General features: G+C 40.5%; 1 protein-coding gene across 1 annotated transcript in view; it reads left to right on the top strand.

Moving 5' to 3' along the window:
• Window positions 1-12,299, top strand: part of RAB10 (RAB10, member RAS oncogene family) — a 78,971-nt gene extending 66,672 nt beyond the window's left edge. The window contains exons 4-6 of the mRNA XM_049651945.1: window positions 3,985-4,074; window positions 4,580-4,681; window positions 9,745-12,299. Coding sequence (XP_049507902.1) covers window positions 3,985-4,074; window positions 4,580-4,681; window positions 9,745-9,828 — 276 coding nt within the window. The 3' untranslated portion in view covers window positions 9,829-12,299. The remainder of the gene's footprint in view (window positions 1-3,984; window positions 4,075-4,579; window positions 4,682-9,744) is intronic.
• Window positions 12,300-19,409: the final 7,110 nt, after the last annotated feature.

Below are 19,409 nucleotides of genomic sequence, written 5' to 3'. Positions count from 1 at the left end.
CTTCCTTCAAATGTTAAATCCTGGTTCCCCAGGCTACCCTCACTTCTCTCTGACTTGGCTACAAATTTGGGAGTTCCTAGGACCCGCTTTTGGCTCAGTAGTTGGCTAGAATGTCTCACAGAACTCAAGAAAGTGCTGTATTTACATTTAATACTTTATTATAAAGGATACAGTACAGGAACAGCTAATGGAAGTGATGCATAGGCATATAGGTATTGGGGTTGGGGAACACTGCTTCCAAGCCGTCTCTGGACATGGCACCCTCTGGGCATTTTGATTTGTTCAACCTGAAGGTGCCGTAACTTCACTGTTTCAGAGTTTAATCTAGGTTTTACTGTATAGGCATGGTTACTTAAATCATTGACCTCTGGCGATTGAACTTAATCTCTAGTCCCTTCTCCTCATGGGAGGTAGGGGAGTGGCTGAAGTTCCAATTCCTTAATTACGTGTTTGGTTCCTCTGGTGACCATCTTCCATTGTGAAGCTCTGTGGGTACCCTCTGCCCTAGTCTTCATTAGCATAAACTTAGATAAACCGAAAGGGCATTGTTATGAATAACAAAAGACAATCTGTCACTCTGGAAATTAGGAGTACTGTGCCAGGGGAGAAGGACCAAATATGTTTTTTATTATATTACAGCCTTACATACTTAAGGCTGGATGGCTTAAGTTTCCCAACATGAGAGTTAAGATACATAACTGACATATATAAGCCATCTAAGATATTGGTGGGAGCACCTCGATGGCTCAGTCTGTTAAGCATCTGACTTTTGAGACTTGATTTCCGCTCAGGTCATGATCTCTCAGTTCTTGAGATTGAGCCCTGTGTTGGGCTCTGCACTGACAGCACAGAGCCTGCTTGGGATTCTCTGTCTCCTTCTTTCTCTGCGCCTCCACTGCTCATTCTCTCTCTCAAAATAAATATACATTTTTTTTTTTAAAGGAGTTCTTATCTCAAAGAAGAATGGTGCTGCCTAATTTTCACTTTTTTGTAGAAATTAAAGCTTTAACTAAATGAAAAGAAGCTGAACTGATCCAACAGCATTTTTATTTTTTTAAGGAAACTTAAAAAAAATTTTTTTTTAATGTTTATTTTTGTGTGAGAGAGAAAGAGATACATAGCATGAGCAGGGGAGGGGCAGAGAGAGAGAGGTAAACACAGAATCTGAAGTAGGTTCCAAGCTCTGAGCTGTCAGCCTGGAGCCGGATGCGGGGCTCGAACTCATGAACGGTGAGATCATGACCTGCGCCCAAGTCAGACGCTCAATCAACTGAGCCACGCACGCATCCCGATCCAACAACATTTTCTAAAGGATTATATATATCATGATCAAGAGGAATTTACTTAGGAATGCAAAGGTAGGTTTAATATAAGAAATCAATCAGTATAGGGGCACCTGGGTGGCTCAGTTGGTTTAAGCATCTGATTTTGTCTCAGGTCATGATCTCACGGTTTGGTTTCTGAGTTCAAGCCTCTTGTTGATCTCTGCACTTACAGTGCGGAATCTGCTTGAGATTTTCTCTCTTTCTCCCCCCTCCCCCCACTCTCTCTCTCTCTCTCTCTCAAAATAAAATAAACTTAAAAAAGAAATCAATCAGTGTAATATACCATATTGATAGGAGGCAAAGAACCAACACCCTTTCATGATAAAAGCACTCCACAAACTAGAAATAGGAGAGAACCTCCTTAGCTTAATAAAAGATGTCTGTGGGGTGCCTGGGTGGCTCAGTTGGTTAGGCGACCGACTTTGGCTCAGGTCATGATCTCACAGTTTGTGGGTTTGAGCCCTGCGTGGGGCTCTGTGCTGACAGCTGAGACCTTGGAGCCTGCTTCGGATTCTGTGTCTCCCCCTCTCTCTGCCCCTCCCCAGTTCACACTGTGTGTCTCTCTGTCTCTCAATAATAAATAAATTAACAAAAATGATTAATAAAAAAAAGATGTTTGTGAAAATCCCACAGCCAACATCATACCTGCCCCCTGCAACTAAGAAAATGAGAAGTATGCCACCTGTAATTCTTAATTGTAGTGGAGGTTCTAGCCAGGGCAATTAGGCAGAGGAAAAAAATGGGGCTCCCAGATTGGGAAGTAAAACTATATTTGTAAATAATGAGATTTTGTATATAGAAAATCCTAAGGAGTCCATATACATACACCAAAAAATAAAACTGTTAGAACCAATAAACACGCTCAGTAAGCTTGGAGGAAATAAGATCAGTATACAAAAGTCAGTTGTATTTCTATACACGAGCAGTGAAAAATCCAGAAGTGAAATTAAGGATATAATTGCATTTACAGTAGCATCAAAAAGAAGAAAAACAATAAATTAAAAAAACAAAGAGGAAAACTAGTTATGAAAAATGTAACCAGACAGGTACAAGACTTAAATACTGAAAAAATGTTATAAGAAATTAAAGAAGATCTGAGTAATTGGAAACATACTTCGTGTTTATGAATTGGAAGATAAAATTCATATGGAAATGGAAGGGACCCTGAATAGCCAAACCCTCTTGATATAAGGAATGACATTTATGCTGAGACCTGAAGAAATGAGTACAAGTGACCCAGAAAAGAATGGGGCTAGTCAAAAAGAATGTGATGGGTTCGAATTTAAGACCAATCAAATCTCAAATTACTTCGTTATCTAGAAAACCTGTACCTTGGCTGCAGAGACATTCAGGGAAAGAAAGGTGTGTTGGGCCAAAGATAGATGATTTGCAAATACTTTTGGTATTCCGGGGGTTGGTTGCCTTTTCACTCTGGTAGCGACCTTTGACACACACAAGTTTTTAATTTTGATGAAATATTAATTTGCCTTTTTTTTCTTTTGTTGTCTATACTTTTGGTGTCGTATCCAAGAAACCATTAACAAATCCAGTGTCATAAAACTTGTTCCCCTGTATTTTCTTTTATGGGTTTTACAGTTTTAGGTCTTATATTTAGGCCTTTGATCCACTTTGAATTTAGTTTTGTATATGGTGTAAGTTGGGGGTCCCAACTTCATTCTTTTGCTTATTGATATTTGGTATGCCCAACACTATTTGTTGAAAAGACTTCTTTCCCCCATTGAATGGGCTTGGTACTCTTGTCAGAGCACTTGTCACATGCATGCAAGGGGTTATTTCTTGGCTCTGGATTCTGTTTTATTTGCGTATGTTTTTTTATGCCAGTGGCACACACTGTTTTGATTATTGTAGCTTTGTAATAAGTTTTGAAGTCAGGAAGTAAGTATGAATCTTCCAACTTCGTACTTTTTCAAGATCATTTTTGGCTGTTTGGGGTCCCTTGAGATTACATATGAATTTTAGGGATGGGTTTTTCTATTTGTGCAAAAGATGTTATTAGGATTTCAGTGCTCTAGCAGTATAGCTTTTTTTTTTTTTTTTTTAAATGTTTATTTTGAGAGAGAGAGCATGCGCAAGTAGGGGAGGGGCAAAGAGGGAGAGAGAGAATATCCCAAGCAGGCACTGTGCTGTCAGCACAGAGCCTAGAGCAGGGCTCAATCTCTCAGACCGTGGTGAGATCATAACTTGAGCTGAAGTCAAGAGTGACTGAGCCTCCCAGGCACCCTAGCAGTATAGCTTTTTGAGATTTTAAGGGCTTTATAGAATTTATAATTAAGGCTTCTACAGGGTAATACATATTCTCCAAAATCATCATCCTTCTTGGATTTAGATTATGCATAAGAGATTCCAGTTTCAGATCTTTTGCCTAAATCTTCTCTTTTGGTGAGAATATATTAGAAACTATACAGCCTCTTATTGGGGGAAAATAATATTTGACAGCAATATTAGGGATTGTGTTTCTTTTTCTAAGTAATTTATGAATTTGTGTAGGCCTTAGCATGGGGATGATTTCAGGATGATTGCTTTAAAACTTTCAGATTATAAAAATGACACTGAAAATTGAGAAAAATAAAGTCATTTTTAGAGAATATTAAGCTATAATTGGTGGTGGTGTGTAAATTTAAAATTTTTTCCATTGTAGCATGCCAATGAAGATGTGGAAAGAATGTTACTAGGAAACAAATGTGATATGGATGATAAAAGAGTTGTACCTAAAGGAAAAGGAGAACAGGTAAAAAGCTCTGAATGAAACTAATATGCTTTCTTTGTAAAGATGGTGTTGCTTTCGATTGGCTGCTACTGGTAATGGAGGATGCTGAGCTATTCACAATGTTTTATAAATGCTGTGGGAAACAATAGTTTATCCTTTGAGTGAATTTTTTCAGTGCATGTCCAACATGTATGGGAGAATCAAACCTGTGGTGGTAGTATTGTTAACCTTATTTAAATTACAAAGAGGTTCTCAATTTTTTAACTTCAGACTTTAAGTACCTCACTTAGGCTATCTGAAGTAGACTCCTGAAGTGAGAAGAGGATTCTTTTAGTATTTTTGTTTACTTATTTATTTTTGAAAGAACTTGACCATTTGAATCTTGACCCATTGAAATAACTTCGTTTTATATAACCTAGTAGAGACTGCTGCCTTTAGAATAATATTTTTTCCTCCAGGATACTAACGTCAGCAGTCAGCACCCTATGCTTGATAATTTTATGATGACATTTTGCTTCTGTTTTAGATTGCAAGGGAGCATGGTATTAGATTTTTTGAGACTAGTGCGAAAGCAAATATAAACATCGAAAAGGCTTTTCTCACATTAGCTGAAGATATCCTTCGAAAGGTAAGATCGTATTTTTACTTTTTAATTCTAAGGTGCCAGTGTCACAATTGAGCATTTAGTCTTTTTTGAAGTACTAGATTAACATACAGAAATTAGATTTGGGTGGTATTGTTCGTAACTGTTCACCTATCACCAACATCTAACCCTCCAAAGTGAAGTAGGACCTGGGGAGAACAGAGAGCCACTAGAAATCTGTGGCTTCTGGTCAGTGGTAACACTGTTCTGAACTCCCACACTGACTCTCAGGTCCCTAATTTCATGCTCCTTTTTTCAACTTTGTGTCCGGTCCATGGTGTTGTGGCTCTTTTGTTTACTTTTGGACTCATTTCTCTTATACATTCTTTGCATTTCCATAGGTAATTTTTTAAAATTTAAGCTAATGGTGATTTGTACAGAATCATTTTTTTTCTATATAGTCATTTCTCAGATGTGCCAGTAAAGGGCACAATCTGTTATATACTGAATAAATACAGTAAATCCATCTCTATATTTCTTTTAGCCAATCATTTCAATCTGTGATGTGTTAAAAATTGATAAAATGTAATCTCAGGGAATTAACTTTGCCTCAAGATTAGTTTCTGGGTTTAATTTGTGAAACTCACCACTACAAGTAACTTGTAGCAAAATTGGGAAATCTGATTTTCCTATTTTTCCTCAGATGGTTAGATACAATACACAGATTTGGCTATGAATCCTGAGTTCTCTATTCACTCTGTAGTACATTTAAATGCACATAAAAACAGAACAAATCTGTTTTTACACAAATCCTATAGGAGAAGCAAGCATTGTATAGGAGAAAATTTAATTGCTCTGGTAACTTTTCTATTTTTATAATTGAAATATTTTTTTTCAAAAAACCAATCCCGGAATTTATCATTTATGTATATATAATTTATGTGTGTGTATATATATACATATATATATATATATATATATATATATATGTATATATATATATAAAACATAAGGTGTAATAGAAATGGTATCTCAAAAACAAATCTAGTGAAATTTCAGAGAAATCAAACAACTTACTTTTGTATATAGCAAATGTAGTTGTCAACTATAATTGTGTGTTCAAACTGGAAAAAAATCATCAGTTACTGCTATTCAGAGTGACTGTAAAACAAACTAACAAAAATGAAGTTAAGTTAAGGATATAATTCCATTTACAGTAGCATCAAAAAGAAGAAAAACAAACAGTAAATTTAAAAAATAAGAAAAACCAGTTATGAAATTAAAATACTAGGTGGATAAGGAAAAATGTTTGTACTTTTTAATTTAAAGTTTATTTATTTTGAGAAGGACAAAGCACAAGCACTGAAGGGGCGGAGAGGGTGGGGGAGGGAGAATCCCAGGCAGGCTCCACAGTGTCAGCACAGAGACCAGTGCAGGGCTCAGACTCATAAACTGGGAGATCCTTATCTGAGCCGAAACCCAGAGTCAGACAGTTAACTAACCAATGGAACCACCCAGGCACCCCAAAATGTTTGCATTTTTACTTAAATGAAGGGAATAACAGGGATAGAAAAATATTAAAAAAAATTTTTTTAAATACTTATTTTTGAGAGAGAGAGCGCGCGCGCATGTGACCATATGTGAGCATGCGCGAGCAGAGGAGGGGCAGAGACAGAGGGAGACACAAAATCCAAAGCAGGCTCCAGGCTCTGAGCTGTCAGCACAGAGCCCAACGCAGAGCTCGAACTTGTGAACCGCGAGATCATGAAGATGGACTGAGCTGCCTAGGTGCCCCACAAAATACTTTTTAAGTTAGTGATAATATACTTTGTATTTCAGAGCTTTGTGGGTCACAGTGAAAAGTTATTCCAGTACCTATAAGATTTACCATAACACTTGTTAATATTCTTTTGTGTTCTCTTTCTGGATTTTTTAGTTTTCTCCATGGTTTCTGATTTCTTTCTGTCCATACTGTAGCCCTCAACTTCTCACTAATGTTGTCATTTTTAAAAAATGCTTATGTAATCATATAACCTGTTTTCCTATGAAATAGGTTTTCCTTGTTCTCATATTAAAGGCTCAAAAGTATGGATACACCAATAAAGATCTCAGTCTGGAGTCTTCCCCATGTAGGCAGGCCCAAATGTGAGGTTGCATTTTTTTTCTATGCACATACATAATGCTTTTCATTGTCGTCAGGTTATGAGTTAAAACATCAAACATGAACTTGTTTTACATTGGAATATGGGAAACAGGAGTGATGCTTGAGAGAGAGACAGAGAGAGCAAGCGGGGTAGGGGCAGAAAGAGAGAGAGAATCCCAAGCAGGCTCCGCACTGTCACCATGGAGCCTGATGTGGGGCTTGAACCCATGAATCACGAAATCATGACCTGAGCTGAAGTCGGACACTCAACTGGCTGAGCCACCCAGGTGCTCCAAGAAAAATTAACTTCAGAGTGAAAGCAATTTAAACCATTTTTTAACTTAATTATTAGACTAGGTAATTCATTCTCATGGTTCAAACATTTAAAATAAAGAGAGTGAAAGTGCAGAGAAGTTTCCCACTGCATTCCCCCAACTCCTCATTTCTCTCCCACAGGTAACCAGTTTAACCTCTTAGTTATTAATATAGGTGTTAATATGAATATATTTTTATTCCCACTCTTTGGGTAAGGCAACGTGTACACTGTTTGGCACTTTAAATGTATACATAAAGTCCACTTTTTAAATAATTGAATGCTACTCCCTTGAGTTGATTTGTCATAATTAAACAGGTTTTCTCAAGGACATTTGAGTGATTTTCAACCTTATGATCTCATAAATTGTATTGCAGTGAATAATCCTGTATTTAAATCATTTTGTAAGTACATGATTATGTGCAAATATATGAAGGACAGATACCTGGAAGTGGCCAAAGAGAAAATATATGTGTTTTTTAATAATTGTGATACATGGCACCACATGCTGTCCTGAGGGTTGTACCCATTAACACTCCTGCTAGCAGTGTATGGGGACGTCTGTTTACTCACACTCTGACCACATAGTGGGTTGTAAGACCTTCAGATCTTCCCCAACCTGACAGGTTTAAAAACAAGAAACAAAGGTGGATTTAATTTGCAGCTCTCTTATGAGTAAGGTGAGCATTTTTAAAGATCTGTTTAACAATCACTTTTGTATATCCTTTTCTGTAAACTTATTTTATTCTTTCCCTCACTTTTTAAATGTAGTTATTGGCCTTTCTCTTATTCTTGGCTGGGAACAGCTTGGAGTTGTACTTAATAAACTTGATTAATACTTTTGGCTCTAAAATGTTTTGCTCTGCATAGAATAATTCCCTTTTTTAGGGAGTCTCTTTCAAGGCTCTAAGTTAAATTGTGAAGGGATGGACTGTGAATGAAGTGCTAAGTGAATAGATATAGTGACCTCCCTGCTTACAAGCACCCATGTTTGTTTGTTTTTAAGCACCCATGTACTTTTAACTGACCCACACCTGGAAGTTACCAGAGAAAGAGTATTTCCTGTGCAGTCATATTCTTCTGCTATGGGTGAGGTGCTGACTGGCCTCTTTCTCTTCTGTTCATTTTTCTCAAGATCTGCAATAGGAATAAAGTTAGTTCAGGAAAACTCACAAAGGTTTTTTAAATGCAAAGCTTGTAGCTGTAACGTACAATGAGAAGAATCCCATAAAGCAGTGAGAATAGGTAGGTGACCTCAAAGTGCAAGTTGAAATTTCACCTCAGTATTAGTTAAGCAGGTTTCTCTTGGGCTACATGCCTTTAAAATATTTTGTTTCCCCCCCCCTGGGTTACCTTAACTTTATATTGTTTCTAGGAGAGAATATATTCCCAGTTACATCCTAGCTTTTAAATTTTTACTCATGATGAACTACTGTTAACACACAAAACAATCTGGATACATTTCCCAGACTGATACTGAGTAAAGGGAGTCATGCATAAAAGAATACATAAAACATGGTTCTGTGTATATGAAGGTCAAGAACAGAAAAAAACCTAATCTCCGGTGACAGAAATGAGAGTACTGGTTACCTTTAGTAGGGTAGTACTGGCTAGAAAGGGATATAAGGGAGCCTTCTGGGAGTATTACATTCTAGATTTTGATCTGATAGTTTCATATTATATACTAAGCACAGTTAAGATTTGGTGGCTCAGTCGGTTAAGCATCTAACTTCGACTAGGTAATGATTTTGCGGTTCGTGAGTTCAAGCCCTGTGTCAGGCTCTGTGCTGACAGCTCAGAGCCTGGAGCCTGCTTCAGATTCTGTGTCTCCCTTTCTCTCTGCCCCTCCCCTGCTCGTGTTCTGTCTCTATCAAAAGTAAACATTAAAAAAACAAAAAAAATTGTATACTTTACTAAATACAAGCTGTTGCTAAAAAATGTTCCTTTCATACATACAGTGTAGGCTGTCCATTGAGAAGATGATATTCTTATGATTTTAAAAGTACTATTTAGGATATTGGGGAAATCCAGGAGTATTCGTAGAAGAAAATAAAATCACTCAACCCCACTACCTAAGGGTTACTGCTGTTGACATTTGATGTCTCTCCTTTTGACTTTTTTCTGTGTCCATCTTTAATATGAATTCTACAACTTTGTGTTCTGCCCCACCCATTTCCTTCCACTTAATGTTAGCATATCATTGTTGAGACTGCCTTTTTAAAGGTATGGTAAGGTATCACAAGCTTCAGTCTCAAAAGTCAAGTTAACTAGACAGAAAAGGGCTGGTTCACTTCTCTGAGGTTAGACTCGACCCAACATTGGTTTTATACATTTGCCTGATGATGCTTTTTAAGCCCTAAACACTCAGGGGTCAGGGCTAAGAAAAACCTCTGTGCAGGCAGCAGAAGGGATATTGGAAGCTTTATTAAAAGGATGCCAGGAGGCCTCTAGACATTCACAGCTTGGAGTGAGCAGGCAAAATGTAGATCAGAAACAACGCTGCCAAATCTTTACTTTTTGCGTGGGAGAGAACACCTATCTTATGTGACCGTAATTACGTTTTGTTACATTTATGAGAATATTTGTGTTGAATCTTGATTTTTTCATAGCAGTGTTTATTCATGGGTTACTTTCCTTGTGTGTGTGTTCCAGACCCCTGTAAAAGAGCCCAACAGTGAGAATGTAGATATCAGCAGTGGAGGAGGCGTGACAGGCTGGAAGAGCAAATGTTGCTGAACATCCTCCTGTTCCGTCAGTTGCCATCCACCACCCTGTTGGCTCCTCTTGCTGCAAAATAAACCACTCTGTCCATTTTTAACTCGAAACAGATACTTTTGTTCCTCATCTTAATTATCCAGTCCACCTATTTTATTTGTTCTTTCATCTGTGACTGCTTGCTGACTTTATAATTTTCTTCCAAAAAAAAAATGTATAGAAAAATCATGTCTGTGACTTCATTTTTAAATGTACTTGCTCAGCTCACCACTGCATTTCAGTTGTATTATAGTCCAGTTCTTCTTATCAACATTAAAACCTATAGCAATCATTTCAACTCTATTCTGCAAATTGTATAAGAATAAAAGTTAGAATTAACAATTTTATTTTGTACAACAGTGGAATTTTCTGTCATGGATAATGTGCTTGAGTCCCTATAATCTATAGACATGTGATAGCAAAAGAAACAAAAGCCAGGAAAACACTCATTTTCGCCTTGAATATGTAAATGGGATTAATTTTGTCCTGTGCCTTATGTGGAAAGGAACCGCTTTGGTTTTGTTTTTTGTTTTGTTGTTTTGTTTTGTTTTGTTTTGTTTTGTTTTGTTTTGGTGGAAGCATGTGCAGGAGACATACATATCATCCAAACATAAACCATTCAGATGTTTGTGGTTTGCTTGGCTATAATTTTCAAAGTAGTTAACTGAGGACAAAGGGTAATGCAGAAATGATAGCTTTGGTTTGCTGAGTCTTAATTTCAAGTGGCCTTGATACTTCAAACTGTTCCTGCCACCAGTTCTTCTGTTTGGCCACTTTCTCCTCGCTGTCTTCCTGCATGCTGCTTTATTTGCTCCCCCACCCCCCACCACCACCCGATGGTATGAGTTATTTCAAAATGAAAGGGGCAAACTAGTAGGTTTTTCAAGTTTAACATAAAGTACTGATTTAACTTGCTAAGTAAACTGAAAGAGAAATTCTAACTGCCTACTACTATCTAATGTCTTTCCCTCATTTTCTCTTTCCCCTAAAACTTCTGCCCCAGGTTCCTTCATCAGCTCTTTTACTTCATGCTCCTCTTCCCTCTCTGTTCCCTTTCTATCCATTGAGTTTATGAAATGGAAGAGTTAATTGCATGCACTAGTGTTTGGAGGGTGTTGTGGTTTGTCTTTCTAATTAGGTGTATAGCCTATTCACTTTCCTAGAATAAATCTCTTAACCTAAATTTGAAGAGTCTCCATTTTGGCAACTCCTCTAGCAGTTTGGTAGCCCAGTAAAAGTTATGTTTTTTGTTGTTTTTTTTTTTGTTTGTTTGTTTGTTTGGTTTTCTTTTTTTTTAAGGTGGGAAGGAGGAGTGAAATTTATTAACATGTTTGCCAAATATACTGAGATTTGGCCTTTGAAGAACACTTTTTCAGTGTTAAGTTGTCTTTACCTTAAGATTAGAAGTACTTTAGAGTATTATTAATTTGAAGTCCTATCTTCACATCCCTTTGGAAAACTTGTATTACCATGGATTTGGGAAAAGACAACAAAAGGCTTTTCATGTACAGATCAGATCTCCGGCTGTCTCTAACCCTGTCCTTTTTCACTTCGTTTTTCTAGTTTCGCTTCATTGCTTATCATCAGGATAGGGTAAGTTAAGTTTGCCATGCTGCTAGCATCCTAAGATGATACCTTTGTTGAAATAATTGTGAATAGCATGATTCATTTCTAGCAGAGGCTGAGTTTAGGACAGCAGCTTCCATTGAAAAGTCTTTCTGTGTCGTGGGTAGCATTTTAATGCCCTCTTGGCTCACATCACCAACATAGGGACGTATCTGCTCTGAACATCCATGAATTTTTCAGATAGTGCCCTAAAAACAATTTTATATGCCTCACTGGTGGTTGTTCTTAGGTTTTTTCCTTCACTTGACTTTATCATTGTTTACTAGGAAAAGCAGCATTGCCAAATAGTCCCTAATTTTCCACTAAAAATAATAATGAAATGAGGTTAAGCTTCTCGAAAAGTTATAGGTTAAACCTACTGTCGTTAGATTAATTTTAATGTATGTGTTGCTTTCCTTTATCTGGAATGTGGCAATAGCTTTTTTATTTTTTAACCCTCTTTAATCCTTATTCAATTCAGTGACTTAAGGTTTGAGAGCTAAACACTGGGATTTTTGGGTAACAGACTGACAGTTTTGTTGTTTGCATAATTATAATCGGCATTGTACATAGAAAGGATATGGCTACCTTTTGTTAAATCTGCACTTTCTAAATATCAAAAAAAAAAAAGGGAAATGGAGTATAAATCAATTTTTGTATAACCTGTTTGAAACATGAGTTTTATTTGCTTAATATTAGGGCTTTGCCCCTTTTTCTGTAAGTCTCTTGGGATCCTGTGTAGAAGCTGTTCTCATTAAACACCAAACAGTTAAGTCCATTCTCTGGTACTAGCTACAAATTCGGTTTCATATTCTACTTAACAATTTAAATAAACTGAAATATTTCTAGATGGTCTACTTCTGTTCATATAAAAACAAAACTTGATTTCCAACTGTGTGGCTTGGTTTTCATTTATTCATGGAGTTGGAGGATTACTTCTGAAAACAATGCAAAATAGCAAACTGAGTATCAGAGGGGCAGAAAGTTCAAGAACTACCTTTGGTAAGAAACTGCTTAAAAAACGGAACTCTCTGGGGCACTAAAGCAGCATCGTCCTGGTGTCCAAAGAGACGCCACGGTCATAGGGTCATGGTCCCTCTGCGGCTGACAGCGCTGGACTCTGCCGAAGGCCAGCTGCCCCCGAACGCAGCAGACTCCCCGGGGGCACCGCGGTGGGCTCCTGCGCTGGAGGGCCGAGCACTTGCTGCGGCAGTGACCATCCTCTTGTCCGGAAAAAAAGTATTTCCTTTTTTGTGAACCATTAGCAACAGCTTTGTTTGATAGAGAGAAAACGCTTGATCCCGTATTAGGGTGTTATTAGTAGAGATAAATGTTGACGAGATGATCTCTGCTGGCAGGGTAATGAGTAGTTTTCTCCTACTGCGATGTTGATAGGAGCCCCCGGGAGTGTTTTTAATGCTTCCCCATTCACTCCAACTGTCTCTGTTTTGTACGTCTAGGATGAGGCCCACGATTCTCTTTTTGATATTGGTATGGGAAGATAGAACACGGTCTCTGCCCTTAAGTGTATGGTTTTGTTTAGAAAGCAAAAGCAGTAATGAGGTAAGCAGACGTAAGAGCCAACTAGGGGCGCCTGGCTGGCTCAGTCGGTGGAGCACGCAGCTCTTGATCTCGGGGGCGTCATGAGTTGAAGCCCCACATTGGGTGTAGAGCTTACCCAATTAGATGTGATTCAGGTTTTAAGTGCTGTATTGTATTTAAAACTTTAAAAAAATTTTTTTTATTTATTATTTTTGAGAGAGAGAGACAGCAAAGCAGGGAAGGGTCAGAGAGAGAGGGAGAAACAGAATCGGCAGCAGGCTCCAGGCTCTGAGCTCTCAGGACAAAGCCCAACGCGGGGCTCGAACCCACAGACCGTGAGATCATGACCTGAGCTGTAGTCGGCTGCCCAGCCGACTGAGCCACCCAGGCGCCCCAAGTGCTGTATTAATATTTAAGAGCAAGTTCAGTTGGTGGGTAATAGTTGGGGTGGCTTTTGAGGGAATAGGGACATGAATTGGTTCTTAAATAAGTGAATTAAGGGGGAGGGGAAGGAGGGTCCACAAGTAAATTTGTAACAGGCTTTGCTTACGTGAGAAATCAGAAGCCCAACCGGTCGATGATTGGCAGTGGGGAATCCTGGTAAGCTCTCGGAAGTGGCAAGAGAGAAGTGTGTCTGAGGAAAACAAGTCTGGAGGTGTTGGAAACGGAGAAAAAGCAGGAGGGTCCTAGAGATGGATCACCTAGGAAGTTAGGTGAATTGAGATTTGAATAGGACCAGGCTAAAATGATGGCAGAGGGCAATGCAGCGTTTTCAGTTCCAGTAGGTGAAAGGGAAAGAATATTTCTTATTCTTATTCGCCTACTAAGGAGCCTGATAGATACTGTGACACAGTTCTATATTCTTTGGGTTATGTCCACAACTACCTGGTGAAATGGTATCCATTTTACAAAATAAAACATCTCAGATTAAGTCGTACGGTTGCACATCCAGTTGGTGCTGGAGTTGGGTTTGGAAAACAAGCGTGATGCCAGTGCTCCTTCTTTTCATCTTCACTTTACCAGTTTCTCAGGACAAGAGTCTTAGGGTTTGGTTATAGTGATTATAATGGGGGTGATCAACATGTGCCAGAGCCCACAGAGTGCTGGAGTGTAGTCTTAACCTAGTTCTTAAAAAACAATTTTATTTACTTAATCTCTACACCCAACACGGGGCTCGAACTCACAACCCTGGGATTAAGAGACGCATGCTCTTCTGACAGCCAGCCGGGTGCCCCTGGTCTTACCGAGCTAATGTTAACCATTGAGCCTAACTTTGACACTTTTCTAACAGAGTAAAGCCCTTGTTAGTTTAAACCTATATTCCCCCTTGCCACCCTACCAATTTTATGTTTCCTCCTCCTTCCAGACGTCTTTTGCCTGAAGGTCAACAATAAGGCAGTTGCTTTTCACATTTCTCTTAATTGGCTAAGGGTAGACTTTGAGAGGGACCTGGGTTGCTTATGAATTGCTACCACAAGTAATGGTGAAATAAAATACAGGAGAGGGGAAGGAAGGTAGCTGGATATAGTTTTTGCCAAATTCTTAGGTGGATTTGAGATCGTTTGTAACAAATGACTAGTACGGTATAACTTCATATAAGATTAAGTCATACAAGCTTTTCCGGGACACTGAATTTAGGTCTGAGATTTTCAGCACGGAGGTAAAAAGGTGTGTAGTCTTGTTACATCTTAAAGAGAATGGTTGCTAAGGAAAAAATCTCTGGCACAAAATTCAGAAATTCCCGCCATTAAGGTTTAGTGGCCTACAAGTGAAAACGTCTCCAATGCAAGTTCCTAAAATGCATAAATTTGCTTGTGTACTTCTACCCTTTTTGTGAATTTCCATAAAACAGTAAATTGAAAACCAGTGGTGGCATTTGTAGCTTTCTGGTGATTTGACTTACTGTTTATTTAAAGGTTCTTCAAGAGAGGGTAATTCACGTTCTCATTTGATTCAGAAATGGGCTCAGTTCGTCTTTTGACTGAAGCTAGAGAGTAGTCAATCCAAGATTGCACTCTCCCGTGACTGCTTGAAGTGCAGGGTCTTCGTGTTCGGTGAGAACTGTCCATTTACTTTCGACCGGATGTGCAGGTAGCAGAGTGGATATTGCTTTGAACACATGATCGGACTCCCAAGGAGAGGCCGTCCACCCGTGCCTCTTCCGAAGTGCTTCAGGTATTCCGTTAAAGCCTCTTGAATTTCACGTTGGCAATTACAGAAACCACTTAGGTCTGGCAGATTTTGGAGGCGGATGCTGCAGCGAGCAGTGCCTGTGAGGTGAAGGCACCGACTTTCTCCAGGCGAGCTGTGGGATGAGATCGAGCTCCGGAGTGACTGTAGGTCGCCGGGCTGCGGCTGGGCACCTTTCTCTGTGGCGCCTCCCACGGGCCGCCGCGTGAACAGCCGAGCGAGGGCTGCGCCCTCCTCCCATTCCGCGTCATCAGCACAGCCCTCCCTCCCCGCTCCCTCCCCGCTCACTCCCTCCCTCCTCCCATCCGCTCTCTCCTTCCTCCCATCCCGCGTCAACACAGGCCATGCGCTCTGCTTTCTAACAGGCCGCTTTCTAACAGGCCGATGAAGTATTTCCTAGGAAAGAAATGTTTGAAGAGAACTGTGTAAAGAATAAATTCCTAGGACAGGGATCACTTTTCTGCTTTCAGTCCGAGGTCCCTCGTGTAGGAGGTTACATTCCTATTTTCTTATTAATCACCCAGCTTTGAGACCTCAGCCGCTGCCTGCCCTTCCTCTCCCCGTCACTGCGTACTGTTCAGTCTCTCCCACTCCCCTCCCCACCCCATTACTGCCCGCCTTCCCCTTCATACTCCCACTGCTCTAGTTTTGGTGCTTGGTCCTCTCTTCTGGACACTGCACCACTTTCCAGGCCCACCACCCCGTGTTGGCCTACCTCTCACACACCCCTTGTCCATCTTGCACGCATCAGAAGTTCACCTTCTGAATCCCCCTGCTCAAGAATCTCCAGTGGCCCAGTTGCCTACACCAAGGATGTGTCCTGTGCTTTGATCACAGTTTGTCACCATCCAAGCTTCCGGGGAAATAAAACGGTGAGTCGACCTAATCCGGCAGTTGAAGACCTTTTCCAGGCCCCAACCCATGTTACAGCCCTAACTGTCAACCAAAGTGCTACACAAATGTACTTAGCTCTTTGGAGGCTTCAAAACAGGTCAGGTGACAAATCCTTGCCTCTGCCATCCCTTTGCTTAATTAAGACCCCTCCGTATCCGTTTTGGTTCTTTGCCGAGAACGGTAAAAACCAGTGTGGCTTTACTTACACGATGGAGGACATTTGTTATGAGGTTGTTAAAGGTGCATTTTTATAAGAAGGTGGTAGCAGTGGCATAATTTTCCATTTCCACAAAGGCCGCCATAAAAACAGCACGTAGGACAGCAAAACCCACGAACGATGTATACAGCCAAAGTAGTTGATGACGTTCCCCCACAAGCCTCCAAATCTGACAGAAACGGGAGCTGCATAATAACATCTGCGCAGAAGAAAACGGGGAAGAAATGGGGCATCTGATGGATCGAAGAACTCCAAGATAACCAGCAAGTGCTTGGAAACTCTGCCAGCCAGTGTTGGAGCCGTAGCTGACACTCACATGGGCTTGCACCCTCCAACAGCAAATGCAGGGAATCTTCTATAAACCGAGGGCTACCACAGACTGGGCCCTCAGAAGTTCCTTTTTCCCACTAAAAGAAACCAGAGCTTTGTGAAGAAATGGCAGAGTCCATGTTTGTGACAGGAAATGTATAAGATGAACCAGAAAATGTCATACCAGAGAAGTTCTGAAAATCTAAGCGATGAAGTTTTAGGTGATGAGGGGTGGGGGGTTAGTTCCGGAGCCGATGGCCAAGAAAGAATTCTTGAAGATGTCTTTGGTGCAAAAAGGTGATTTTATTAAAGCACGGGGACCGGACCCATGGGCAGGAATTGCTACACTGCGGTTGTGACAGGTCACTCATTACATACCCTCGGGTTGGGCGGGGGTCAGGGATGGAGTAACTCTAAGGTATTTTGGAAGCAAGGTTTCCAGGACCTAGAGGGGTGAGCTGTGCTAGGAAAACGCCATTTATTACCATTTAGCAAAACCTCAGTCATGAGACCCTTCGGGTGTATATCAGGGGGCCATAAGCGTGGAGTATGATTGCCAACATATATCTTGGGCCAGTTGAGATAACAGAAGTTTCCAAAGGAATTTTTATATGTTAAGGTAGACTTGCAGGTTCCGGGGGGGGGGGGGGGTGGTCAGCCAAGATTCTCTTTGGCCACTAACAGTGTCATCATGCAGGCAGCTGAGCTCGTAGAAGGTGGTCACTCTGCCAGTTTCAAGGGCTTGTCAGTGGACTGTAGACAGCAAGGGAATTTAATGTTTCATTTGCCTTAGTTTCCCACATCATCGTGGCAAGCACTTACGCCCCTTTCCTTTGTTCTTGGGTAGCCAGGAGTGTCCGGGGACTATCACACAGATCCCACCTGGGGTGGGGGACAGGACGGGGCGGGGTTTGCTGTGAACTGCACTTGGCTCTCGGCCTGCCCCACGCTCCCTCATCATAAGGATGTATGGCTTGGATGCCAGCTTGAAGAAGCCCACTCTGGCCAGAGAGAGGACATTTCAAACACATCAAATACTGTTAAATCTGTGTTTCCATAATGATGTAATACACATGTACGTGCACACACGCCCCTAATTGGTCGCTACTAGAGGTTGCTTGGGAAACAGCGCTCTCCTCCCGACCACACCTCTCCCTGGTAAAGAAAACAATCAAGAATTTACCTTGATTTCCCCATGCATACTATATCACTGGGTGACTAAAAGAGTGAAGGGGCCAAAATAAGCCACTGTGGCCTAAAAATTATTTTGAACTTAAAAGTATCTGAGTTTCTGAAATCCCTTATCTGCCTAAAAACATAGCTTCCCAAAAGAACTCACTTGTCACTAAGGAGCAACTCAGCTTTTGGACAGATTTGTATCACATCCAAATACATCGTCGCAGGACTATTTTACCCCCTGTCCTCCTAAGGGATCATTTATCTTTCCAAAAAGTCACTTAAGTGCCCCTTCTCCCCCTCCCCCCATAAGAAGTCATTTGTCCCCTTAGAAGTGCCTCTCTGCCCTTCCCTATCCTGCATTAAAGTGGTATATAAACCCCAAATTCTAAGAGACACATTCTTCCGTGAACGCACAGATACATAGTGAATAAAAATCTGCTTTTCTCTTGCTAATGTGTCTTTTGGTTGAGTTTGCAAGTTTCCAAACAACTGCCCCTAGGAGGACAGAGAACATTTTTCTTCTCAATAAATAGTAAACAAGGTGAAGTTAGTCTACAGAGAAGTATTCCACCAAAGAAGAGAGAAGCAACAGAATTTTACTGTTTTGAAACTGCTAATCAATTAATGGATCTAGGAATGACTAATGGCTAACATCACAAAGGGAGATTCAACAAAACAGAGACAGCCAGACATGTACTTCTGACCATTAACAGAGTGCTTCCTGTGATGAGGCCATACCAAAAAATCTCAAGCCTCAGATCAAACCTTTGGTTTGGATGCAACTGCCAGTTTCTAGGAAATCTGAGGACGGAGGAACACACTGAACTGCATCAATCAACAAAATCCAGACCTGTAAATTTTACAAGACAACTGATCCAGTCTCTTCAAACCATTAAATTTCAGTGGGGGCAGAGAGAGAGAGATTCTAAGTGAATCAAAGACTGAAAGGGGAAAAGAAAAGACAAAACTAAACTATAAGGTGTTTAGGGAACCACAGAAGTTATATACTATAAAGAAAATTAATGAAATGATTACTCTAAAAGTCGGGACAGGGATATTCTTAGCAGGGAGCGAGGAGTTATAAGTGAGTTTCGGGGACAGCAAAATCTTCTGGCATGGGTGTTTATAAGGGTGTTTGCCTTGTAGCAACTCATTAACCCATGCATTTGTTTTCTGGTGTTTTAAAGTGTATATTATATTTAATCATAAAGCCTCCGTGTGGGTTTAAACTTACAGTGGGTAGCCCCAATCTCTGGGACCACAGAAGCAACTTCAGAGGCTGTGCAGCCCAGTCCCCTGCTCAAAATCAGGCTGAGCAGAATTGGTCTGCTAAGGTCTGACAGTTCCTGCTGCTGCACATCGTGCCCCAGGAATTGTCACCGCTGCCTCTGGGAACAATGTAGCTGCCAACACTGCCAGAATCCCGGCTGAGGTCAATACCGTGCAGCCTCCACTCCTTTCAGTGGCTCTTGCTGCAAAGTCTGAGATGGTTAAGTTGGTTGGTGAAGCCCGAAGTGCACACTTGTGCCCCCCGATGTTTGGGAAGTGGGGGAAAGGGTATCTCTTGATTTTAGCTTCAGTAGTGTGGGGGTGGGCTCTGACTCTAGGTGTGTGGGTGGGGGGGTTT

The sequence above is a fragment of the Panthera uncia genome, assembly GCF_023721935.1.
Source record: "Panthera uncia isolate 11264 chromosome A3 unlocalized genomic scaffold, Puncia_PCG_1.0 HiC_scaffold_12, whole genome shotgun sequence".
Taxonomy (NCBI): Eukaryota; Metazoa; Chordata; class Mammalia; order Carnivora; family Felidae; genus Panthera; species Panthera uncia.
Note: the sequence above shows the minus strand (reverse complement) of the source record. Positions and strands in the feature narration are given on the sequence as shown.